Here is an 11705-nt window from a genome sequence, read left to right on the forward strand (position 1 = left end):
AAGGTAATTGCCCTACTATGAACACTGACTCATCACATGAGCAAACACCTGTCACACAGTTTTACAATTAGCAATCAGAGCTTTATTTCCCCCGCTGCTTGGCCAGGGAAAACATTGCGTGTTATGTGGATGAGGTGCTGTGGCCAGACCGAAACAGAAGAGAGGATGCAACGTAGTTTTTATTTGTTGTTGTTGGTTTTGTTTTTTACTGTACACAGTAAATTCTTCTGTTGTTTTGTATGTAGACCACTGTATGTGCAACTTTGTGTTGGTTGGAATGTACACTGTGTACACTGTTTTTTTTGGGGGGGGGGGGGAATAAAATGTATTTGTTACTGTGCATGTGTGTGTTTTGAGTATAAAAACAATATTCTAAAATATTTTACAACACACTTATGTATGTATTGTCTGTAGTAAGTGTAGCAATGAAAAAAAAAGGCCTGTCATTAAGATGAATGGAGAAGAAGTGTTTTACATTGAGCACATCAGTGTTCAACTGATTCTTATAAATTTCTATTCATATGTTGGTTTGTGTGTGTCATTTGAAAACAAAATACCATTTTGAGAAGAAATAACATTTTTTTGAATGGAAAGTTTCATTTTGCAGGAGAACTTGAGGGGTTCTGCCCAGTGTGTGTGTATGTTTTTTGATTTGCGTCTAGAGTTCTGAGAGTATGAGGCATGCTTTCAGAAAATGTGTGTAATCAATCGAGAAAACTGTAAATTGACCACTTGAGAAAACAGTACAATATTTGGACAATATGTCCCTGTTTTATTTTGAAGGCAACTTGCAATAAAAAGCAAAGAAAATTTTAAACACTAAGGCACATAAATACTTCAAGATAAAACCAGAAGTTCAGACACTTTAGGGCCAGTCTATCTTTAAGTAAAGACAAAAGTCGGAAGAGAGAGAGACTTCCCCACATTCAGATAAATTAATGCACAAGAATACTGTTGAATCACATTACACTGAGATAAAATCAGAAAAGCACTCAATCAACACAATTCATTAGATCAAGTATAAAGTATGGCTTCTGTAAAGAGAACATTTAAGACTAAAAAAAACAGGCTGTCACTGTGACTGCAAACAGCAGAGACAAGTGACATAAGTGCATGGCAACCATTAACACTGGTTCTCTATATAAACATTGTTATCTATTTAAATACAGTTGGTTAATTTTAACAAGTCTGCATAGGCCATTACATTGTGCAATAAATACTGATTGTCTTATGCTATTGCATAGCTCTTAAGCTCCTGTTTCATTTTGGTCAAATCAACCTTTCTTGCTATGGTCACTTACTGTACTCAAGTTTTCTCTATCACTCATTCATGCATGTTTACAATATATACGCATATGCTACACTTAGTTTAAGCAGAATACCAGTAGTCTTATGTGCACTTTATTCTAAATCAGGCAGTATGTGTTAGTATTAAAAGGCACTGTTCATATCGCTTTACTTTGAACTGTGTGGCTACAGTGACAGTAAATCCCTGGCAGCACTCTTTTCTTGGACCTCTCTTGAGGACAGGCTTGGTAGATTTTCAGAACATACTGTCCAGAGTGTTGTAGTTGTCTTTAAAGTTCTTCAGCTCCAGGAAGTTTCTGGGCCGCTTGCTGCGCTGCTGCACTGCGGATGTGAGGTAGGTAGTTTGTGTTGGGGAGGAAGATGAGCTTGCAGGCTCCGTGGTGCTGGTCAGGTCTTTGGCTGCAGACTGGTGGTGCTGGCTCGGTGAGCTGCCGCTGCTGCTGTGAGATTTGACACTAAGAAACACAACAAGGGGAGAAGCAGATTGTTCCTGGTGCATAATTAACATTCCATGAAGGGATTAGCATAGAAGGGAAAAGCTGTAAGGGAGTGCTATGAAGAAGGGTTGTGTTTGTACTCACGCAGAGGCCAGCTCATTTAGAGCTTCCTGGAATTTTAAAAACTCTGCTTCCCCAAAAGCCTAAAGAGAAAATCAGAAGCCAAAGGAAGACAAGAGAACATCTGTCAGCTTTTAAAACACAGTGCACAGCCGGATGGGCTTTATGCAAAACATGATTCTAATTATAAAGACACATTACGCTGATCAGCCAAAAACATTTAAACCACAAGCCTAATATTGTGTAGGAGCCTCTCATAACACTAAAACAGCTCCGACCCATCAAAGCAGGACCCCACGGGACCTCTTAAGGTTCCCTGTGACATCTAGCACTAAGAGTTTTTGGACTCTTTCAGTTTTGAAGTGAGGCCAAGTCAACACCTCAAACCATTTGTGTTTGTAATGTACCTCAGGCCACTTTTGAACTTTGTTTGTGTTGTGGAAATTGTGTGTATAACCCTGTAGAAAGAGGGCATTGCCGTCAGGGAATAACACTGGCATAAGGGGTCGAGCTTTCTCTGCAACAACATTTAGGAAGTTGGGACATGAAAAAATCACATCTGCATGAATGCTGACTGAAGGATCCCCAGCAGAATGCTGCCCACATGATCATACTGTCTCTGCTGGCTTTATTTCCTCCCCTAGAGCAGCATGCAGCAACCTCTTCCAAGGTTATTATAGTTTTGCACTTTTCATTAGTTTTTATTTTTATTTCGTTTTGACTTTTTGTTTTCAATTTCAGTTTAGTTTTAATTAGTTTTTGAAGTGGGTTTGCTAGTTTAGTTTAGTTTCTATTTTTTGAAAATGCTTAGTTTTAGTTTAGTTTTTATTAGTTTCAGTATTAGTTTTAGTCTTTTTTGCCTGTGTGCCTGGCCAGGGGTTAGCTTCTGTTTCAGGGTAAGGGGCCTGGCCGCTCTCTCTTGCCTTGACAAGGTATGCTAGGTTAGCCGTCTTGTGTGAGCTTTTCAAATGGACTTTAAGATTAGTGGGATTTTCCCCCTTGAGAAACATATTTTCAACATATTTTATCACCTTCCATTGCAAGGCACTTACTCCTATCAGAGACAGTCATATTCAAAGTAATCCCAAATGGGGCTCTGCCGCTTTCTCCTGACTTTCGCTGCCATTAACGCTCTGCAGGCAAAGTGTGGAGGCGTGCCTGCTTGTGCGAATGAGCCAACTGAAGTGAAACTGGCAGAAAACAAACAAAAAATTCATATCCTAAAAAATAGGGAATACTGGTGGATACTCTGTAGGATAGTACTCTCCCTGGGGTGTCGATCAGAACACACTGGACAGGAGACAGGAGGGAGCTTTAACCGTTTAGTGAATATTCTCCTTACAGCACAACAGTTCAGCAGACCCAATGAGGCCACAGAGGCCAACACATCAAATAAATACACAAACATAAGGGTGATGGTCACAATATGGACACTTAGGCTAGCATTACTGACCCTCTATAGTGTTAAATAATATGGTGACTCACTGATACATCCTTAACAATAAAATAAGCAATAAACAATAAACAATAATCATTGATACAGAGATAATGATTCAGATGCTACCACTACAAGTATACTAATAATCATATCACTCTAATACCACTGCCACCAATTTAACATTAACACTTATAATGATAAATGAACAGAACAGGATCATATGGGTGATTCATAATATGAGATGACGCATGCACTCATGGCGTCTATTTGCTCTCTCGGGAGTTTTAACACACGTGAATGCCTATGGACAGGAAAAGTCAGTTCTCCGTCTCATTATACTTACTTGTTGGGCATTCACACACACTGGAACGGTTATAAACAGGGCAGGTAGTCGGAGCGAGAGAGTTCGTCTCAATTTAATCCCCCTGCAGTTCTGCCTCGCTGTGAGTGCGCGCGCCCGTCAGCTGCAGGCTCCGTTCGGCGCGCTCCCGCGCAGATGCAGAGAGCAGAGAGCAGAGCAGAGACGTCCACCCGATCAGTCTCTGACTTTATTACATATCCACTCAAAATACTGAGTTTAAGACGAAAACTAAAGACATTTTCTCTATCATTTTAGTTTATTTTAGTTAGTTTTGTAAACTCACGATACAGTTTCAGTTAGTTTTCGTTTTTTTGTGAAGCCTCGTTTTTATTTTTATTTCAGTTAACGAAAATGTTTTTTCACCTCTCGTTTTCGTTATTTCGTTAGTTTTCGTTAACTATAATAACCTTGACCTCTTCACAGGTAAATAATGTGTAAACACTAGTTCATGTACATAACCGAACTGAGAATGTGATTCACGAGACTATGACCCTCACCTGTAAACTGCAGAAAGAGACAGCGGTCAGCATGAGTACTAGGGATAGACCAATTATCGTCTGGGCCGATCATCGACCGGGCCGATTATCGTCCGGTCCGATTATCGTCCGGTCCGATTATCGTCCGGTCCGATTATCGTCCGGTCCGATTACGTCCGGTCTGATTATCGTCTGGTCTGATTATCGTCTGGTCTGATTATCGTCTGGGCCGATTATCGGCGCCTATATTTGGCATTTTGACGCATATCGGCATCGGCCTTTTAAAAAAAATCTGACGGCCGATAAGAGATCAATTTATAACTGGGTTATTTTGGCTCAAAATTCACTAAATCACTTGTCAGAAATGACACTGTCCCCAGAAACCGTAGCCTAGCTTGTGTTCCATTTCTCCCGCAGTTTCTCATCACAGGAGACGAGCTGAGCAGCATCCGTTGTGGCCCCTACAATTACTAGTGATTTAAAACTCATAAAGCCCCACTTAAAAAAAAACTGAAATATCCTTTTAAAACAAAGATAAGTGAAAGATTAACATTTCAGTTATATTGACATTTTGGAAAACTTTATTTACTGTAGAAAACTGTAGGGAGCTATTTATTTGTTTAAGTTTTCATTGAACTTTATAAGACATGCTGCTGAGCCTGGGAGCTCCCTGCACCTTTTGTTAGAATTTTAAAACAAAGATGTCTATTGTCTAAGATTAAAAAAAAACTTTTAACATGTTGCAAATCTGAAAAGCTGTTTAATAAACATTTGCTTAAAGGCATTTCAACAGGGTTAAGTGTTGGAGTTTGTATTATTCAAAATGTTGACGACAATATTTCCCCTTTTACTGCAAATAATATCAGCTCCAAATATCGGTTATCGGCCTCCTTGACTACTAATAATCGGTATCGGTCCTGAGAAAACCATATTGGTCTATCTCTAATGAGTACTCTAATTAGTACTCAAGACCCAGCAGTTACCATGCACCCTGTGCTTTGGACACCCTTCTTTTGTAGCAGTATTACCATTTTAGAGCATTTTGTGCTGTTGCAGCTCTTTTAATGATGTGGCTGATCAGCACATACATGTTTAACAATTGGGCCACACTGCAGTGCAATTATCTGTAAATGGTGTATTAATGTTATTGATGTCAAAGCCACTGGTACATGTTTAACTCACGTTATATTTTGTCCACATTTTCTGTGTCTGTATTATTTTCCACGTGATGTGTGTAACACAATACAACATGGGTATGGTGCGTGTGATGAGATGGTACATCTATAGTACACAAGCACACAAAGAAACACTGACCTCTGCCCCGTGCCGTGCTCTATAGTACCCATCCAGCACTGTGTCGATGAGGTTTTCTCGAAACATGTAGTGGGAATTTTTCAGCTGCAGAAGCCAAGTCCGAAGTGTTTTACCCGTCACAGCAGTGGACGTCCCACCCAGTTCTCTGAAAGGAAGATCTAGTGACAGAAAATTTGGGTCATGTTGTAAAAATGCGAAGGACTTTATATTATTCTATGACGACAACAAAACAAAACCAAACAAAGATCAGTGATGTCAGGAGCTCACCTGTGTCTCTGATGGCATCCAGTGCTCTCATCCTGTATAGGTAGTCGAAGGAAGCTGCAACACACACCCAGATTCTTTTACACACTGATATTAAAACTTCTCCTGTGACTATGTTGACACCAGAATGTATTAGTTTGTGTTTGTGTGCCTCTCTAACCTGACTGTTCCCTGTGTTTTAGCCGGTCATCATCTGGAGACAGCAGACGAGGCTCAAAGTGGATTTTCTGAACCAGGGCGAGCTTGGCTTCAATTTCCTGTCTCAACTCCTGCAGGATGCACGCAAGATCAACAAGTGTTATAATATGATAGTAAGTCAGCAAGGCCCCGAGCAGCATCACACTTCTGATTCTTTACAGTGTGTGTGCGTGTGTGAGTTTGTGTGTGTTACCTTAGGAGCATTGTGGCCTAGGGGAACATGTGGTCCTCTCCGGGACTTCACGGCAAAACGCATAATTTGTCTTTTGACAAAGATAAACAGCAAAACAAACACCTGAAGGAAAGTCAAGAGTTATTGAGAGCTTCTGTTAGGAGTGCTGAAGAAGACGCTTAACAACAACATAATAATAACAGAAAATACTTGTGTTTGATTTAAATAAATAAATGAAAACTATGAAAAGAAAGTTGATTAAACTTAAGGGTTAATAATTGCTTTTTATTGTTTGATGTAACTGTAATATATTCAGCAAAACATTGTGTTTGAAAATGAGACCACATATAAACCTCAATAGACTTGATTGCATTACATTAAGGTCACATATGTGATGCTATGCTTTAATGATGCTGGCCCATGTTATGATGATATATGAAATTCATATACAGTGGATAGCAAAAGTCTACACACCCCTGTTAAAATGCCAGGTTTTGTGACGTAAAAAATTGAGACCAAGACAAATCATGTCAGAACTTTTTCCACCTTTATAGTGAACAATTCAACTGGAAATTTTTTTTAAATCTTGTGATTTTATTACAGCACTCTTTTGTAGGAGTCTATTAGCATGGCACATCTTGACGTGGTGATATTTGCCCATTCTTTTTTACAAAAAAGCTCCAAATCCATCAGATAGTCAGGGCATCTCCTGTGCACAGCCCTCTTCAGACCACCCCACAGATATTCCACTGGATTCAGGTCTGGACTCTGGCTGGGCCATTCCAAAACTTTAACCTTCTTCTGCTGAAGCCATGCATTTGTTGATTTGGATGTATGCTTCGGTTTGTTGTCGTATTTAAAAGGTGAAGTTCCTCTTCATCTTCATCTTTCTAATGGAGGCCTGGAGGTTTCGTGTTAAACTGACCTGTGTTTGTAACTGTTCATACTTCCCTCCACCTTGACTAAGGCCCTGGTTCCAGATGAAGAAAAACAGCCCCAAAGCATGATGCTGCCCCCACCATGCTTCTCTGTGGGTATGGTGTTCTTTATGTGATGTGCGGTGTTGTTTTTATGCCAAACATACCTTTTGGAATTATGGCCAAAAAGTTCAACCTTGGTTTCATCACACCATAAAACATTTGCCACATGCTTTTGGGAGACTTCATGTGTGTTTTTGAAACATTTTGCCAGGCTTGGATGTTATTCTTCATAAGAAAAGTCTTCCATCTTGCCAACCTACCCATAGCTGAAACATATGAATAATAGGAGAGATGTTATCACATGTAGTACACAGCTAGTACTAGTCAGAAATCCCTGCAGCTCCTTTAATGTTGCTGTAGGCCTCTTGGAAGCCTCCCTGAACAGTTTTCTTCTCATCTTCTCATCAGTTTGGAGGGATGTCCAGTTCTTGGTAATGTCACTGTTGTGCCATATTTTCTCCACTTGCTGATGACGGTCTTCACTGTGGTCCATGGTATATCATTATTATTATTATTATTATTATTATTATTATTATTATTATTATACATTTTATTTATAAAAGCGCTTTAAGAGTGTATCTAAGACACTTTACAAGAAAATAAATTATACAATAGAAAAGCAAAGGAAAGCAAAGGAACAAAACAAAACAAACAAAAATCAATCAATTAAAGGTTTAAAGCCTTTGTAAATAGATGGGTTTTGAGTCCGGATTTGAATGTGGTGAGTTAGGGAGAGAATCTGAGGTGTTGGGGGAGAGAGTTCCAAAGGGTGGGGGCAGCGACAGAGAAGGCCCTGTCCCCCCAGGTTCAGTGCTTGGGTTTGGTGAGAGGGGTAAGGGGACATTGGTGGAGCTGAGGTTGCACGAATTGTATGGCTGCAGAAGGTCAGTGAGGTTGGAGGGAGCTAGATTATGGAGGGCTTTGTAGGTGATGAGGAGTATCTTGTACTGTATTCGGGAGGTGATGGGAAGCCAATATATCTAATGCCTTGGAGAAGTTTTTGTACCCTTCTCCTGACTGATACCCTTCAACATGACATCCCTCTGCTGCTTTGGAAGCTCTCTGTGGACCATGGCTCTTTGCTGTAAGATGCAACTGAGGAAATATCAGGAAAATCCTCCTAGAACAGCTGATCTTGATAAGGATTAATCAAAGTCACTTTAAATGATGTGTATACTGAGTACTATTTGTTATGAGTTTGAATGTGATTGTTTAATTCTGAACACAGCCACATCCCCAGTTATAAGAGGGTGTGTACACGTATGCAACTACATTATTTTAGTCTTTTATTTTGTGTTCTTCTGCCTAAAAGATTTTAATTTTGTTTTCAATAGAATTGTTTATGTCATAGGTCACATTAAAGGTGGAAAAAGTTCTGACATGATTAACCTTGGTCTCATTTTTTTTTTTTTTTTTTTGTTTAGATCCTGGCATTTTAACAGGGGTGTGTACACTTTTGCTATCCACTGTCTGTATCACAGAAGTGACAGTAAAGTCCTGAAAACACTGAACATGTATAAGGTGTGTGTGAATGAGCAAATGATTTCTTGTCTTGTACTTGTAGTAAAAAAGAAAAAAAAAGTCACCGTGGCTCTAAAATGAGGATTTTCGCACATAGAAATTCTGTAGTAGTTAAATAAAATCAGTGACTGCCTCTCTGTTTTTGACACTCTTCTCTGGTCTTTGCAAGCTCGACAGTTGTAGAGATTGTTGTTGTTACATTGAAGTATAACAATAACAAAGAGACATACTTACCAGACTTCCGTAGGCCATTACAAGCACTACGTTAATGCTTGACAGGAGCGAGTCGTTCCGCATTTTGACACTGTACGTTAACCGACCTAACGTTAACGTTGGCCAAACGACACCGTAAAGTACGTCAAACACATTTTCAAGGCACACGGTTTCATTGAAGTCCTCCTGTCTGAGCCACTTAATATTCACGTCGGACAAAAGACACAGAACAGTGAACTACAGTAAAGTTAGATGCTCTTGTTAGTTACATTTCACTGGCTTGGTGTCTTCCGCGTTGATCACGTGACCGGTAAAGACCTGCGTGACGTAAATTTGGCCTCTGCTGCCGTCTACCGTTGTCCTCGCGAGGACACACCCACACGCTCACACACCCAACAAACAAACAAACAAACAAACAAACAAACAAGCAAAGGGAATTACAGAAAACAACCAGTGACTCCTTTAAGTCCCAGCATTGACTTTAACACTGAAACAGAAAGTTTTATCCAAACAGGAGGAAAAGCATCTTCTGTATGCAGTGGTGGACAGTAACAGAGTAAATGTACTTGAGTACGGTACTTAAGTACATTTTTTGAGTATCTGTACTGTACTTGAGTATTATTTTTTGGGGATACTTATTACTTTTACTCCACTACATTCAGAAGACAATTTTTTTACTTTTTATACATTCCTATCAATGCTCTAGTTACTCACTACTTTTGCTTTGAAGTCAGCTCATGAATTTCCTCTTGTTTTCTGAAAACTGATCCCTAAGACAGTAAAATGTGTTTGTGTAGTTCTGTTTGTCTTAGTGGTTAAGCCATACCTGTATTTCGTGCATCTCCACTTGAACACTGAGCAAACAGCAAATTTCACTTAGATCAGGCAGTTCATTTAGAACTGGCTATAATTCTCAACTTGAGTGTCCATAGTCATATCTTCAGCTTGTGTTAGAGGTTTTTGAAATGAAGAATGATACGTATCGTTTGAAATGTTCTCCCTGTTTCCCACTCTGCTCAAACAAACAAAAATTCACAGTCCAACCTGAGAAAGCGTGTTGAGCTACGTAACGTTTGTTTCATTCCAGATGAACATTTCAAACTAAGTTGTCTGTGCTTGGAGTAACTTAGTTGCTGTTTTTATTCCATGGTATGGTTTTTAGAGATTTCAAGTTAAGTTTTCTAAATAAACAGAATGTAACCAAATGTACTCCTATGTATTATTGACTGCATTTATGTATTGTGAAAATACATAATTTTGAGATTTTTTAAGAAGTACTTTGAATACTTAAGTATGTTTAAAAGCAAGTACTTCAGTGCTTTAACTCAAGTAATAAACTGACAGGAAAACTTTCACTTGTATTGGAGTAATATTAGACCTGGAGGATCTATACTTTGACTTAAGTAATGAAGCTGTGTACTCTATCCACCACTGCCTTTAAGTCCCAGCATTGATTTTAATACTTAAACAGAAAGTTTTATCCAAACAGGAGGAAAAGCATCTTCTAATACATGGGAATCTGCGCCAAAAATCGTTTGGCTGTTATGACGTTATGGCGTTCAGGCGAACTGTACCTTCAGCTGTGGGAGAACTACTTTCATTGTCTTTTGGCCCAATTTGAGACAGTCTGTGGACCACACCTGTGATAATTTCTCAACCGACTACACATTTGTCTGTGTCAGTTGCTTACCTTTGTATCTGTATCAAAGGTATTTAAGTGGTTGAAAAGGACCTAAATAACTTTAACTGGAATTCTGTAGTTTTTGTTTTACTCTACTGTTCTACCTGTCTTGATGTGTGATAAACATTCTGAAAAGATTTGTGAATTAAATTGTATTTTTGATGCAGGACCATTTTACAATTGGATCAATTTAACTCTCAATGGCTCAACCCGGCTTTGTGTAAGCTTACTCAGGATAAAGTGTTCTCTTCTTTAAAAATGATGTTACAATTAGTGAAGTATACATTTCTATGGAAGCCCTAAAAGGACATGATTAAATACATTTTATTTTATTTTTTCCCGAGATAACGATTTAATTTAAAAAAAAATCTGAATATTGCAACTTATTTTTCTCGTTATCTCAAGACAAAAAGCTTTGTTTTCTCCAGAAAAATAAGTCAAGATCTCGAGAAAACTGAGAAAATAAAATCTATTCAATCATGTTATTTAAGGGCTTTTGGACATGAAAGGAGCACAATAATACATATGGTAACAAAGTAACTTCAGGTAATAGGAAAGGCCTGTTATCAGTTTCTTTAATTTGATTTATTGTTTTTCACAAACATCTAAAAAAAATCCTCAGTAAAGAATAAAAAATAATTTTATTATGAGGGATTCATCTTACAGGATGATGATCAAAAACACAAAAAATGTTCTTAGTTCTCTGAATAAATGAGATGAATTATCACGAGAAAATAAGTCAAGTCGAGATCTCAAAGCTTTGTTTTTGCAGATAACAAAATAAACTCATTATCTAGAGAAAACTGGGGAAATAATATTAAATCATGTCCTTTTAGGGCTTTCGTACATTTCCACACATTCAGTGAGTTTTTTCAAGTTTATACAACTAGCTATTCATTTCAGCTATTCATATAGAATTTTATCAAATGATATCTCCCTTAAGGACATGGCACCTTAAAGTAAATATTAAGTAAATATGAAGGAAAGAAATGGTTATAATTGATGTTCTTCGGATGGAAATATTTCTTTCACAGTCAGATTTCCAATTTGTTTTGTATGGCAGCTATGTGTAGCAGGGACGGGATGTTCTATATTATATCAGTGAAAATGAATGGCCGGTAAAGATATCACATTTTCAGGATTTTCATGGTCTGCAGACAGAATTCCTCATATAATGGGAAGGATGCGGACAGAGAGTCGGCAAACTTAACTGGACAAAAGT

At 38.4% G+C, this 11705-nt stretch overlaps 1 protein-coding gene across 1 annotated transcript; it reads right to left on the reverse strand.

Annotated features, from left to right (window-relative positions):
• Nucleotides 1–744: 744 nt before the first annotated feature.
• On the reverse strand, nucleotides 745–9130 carry c12h1orf43 (chromosome 12 C1orf43 homolog). Its single transcript, XM_034698497.1, has 7 exons — nucleotides 8824–9130; nucleotides 6110–6211; nucleotides 5879–5987; nucleotides 5722–5775; nucleotides 5455–5612; nucleotides 1890–1948; nucleotides 745–1763 (listed from the first exon to the last, which is right to left on the reverse strand). Exons 1-7 carry the CDS (start codon nucleotides 8884–8886, stop codon nucleotides 1544–1546), a joined length of 765 nt encoding a protein of 254 aa, XP_034554388.1. The 5' UTR covers nucleotides 8887–9130; the 3' UTR covers nucleotides 745–1543.
• Between the last annotated feature and the right edge of the window lie 2575 nt (nucleotides 9131–11705).

The sequence above is a fragment of the Notolabrus celidotus genome, chromosome 12, assembly GCF_009762535.1.
Source record: "Notolabrus celidotus isolate fNotCel1 chromosome 12, fNotCel1.pri, whole genome shotgun sequence".
Lineage (NCBI taxonomy): Eukaryota > Metazoa > Chordata > Actinopteri > Labriformes > Labridae > Notolabrus > Notolabrus celidotus.

Coding starts and splice junctions, on each gene's coding strand:
- c12h1orf43 (XM_034698497.1), bottom strand. CDS start 8,886: ATGCGGAACGACTCGCTCCTGTCAAGCATTAACGTAGTGCTTGTAATG. Junction 5,776..5,878: donor AAAACACAGGGAACAGTCAG/GTTAGAGAGGCA, acceptor TGTGTGTTGCAG/CTTCCTTCGACTACCTATAC. Junction 1,949..5,454: donor GAGCACGGCACGGGGCAGAG/GTCAGTGTTTCT, acceptor TTTTCTCTTTAG/GCTTTTGGGGAAGCAGAGTT.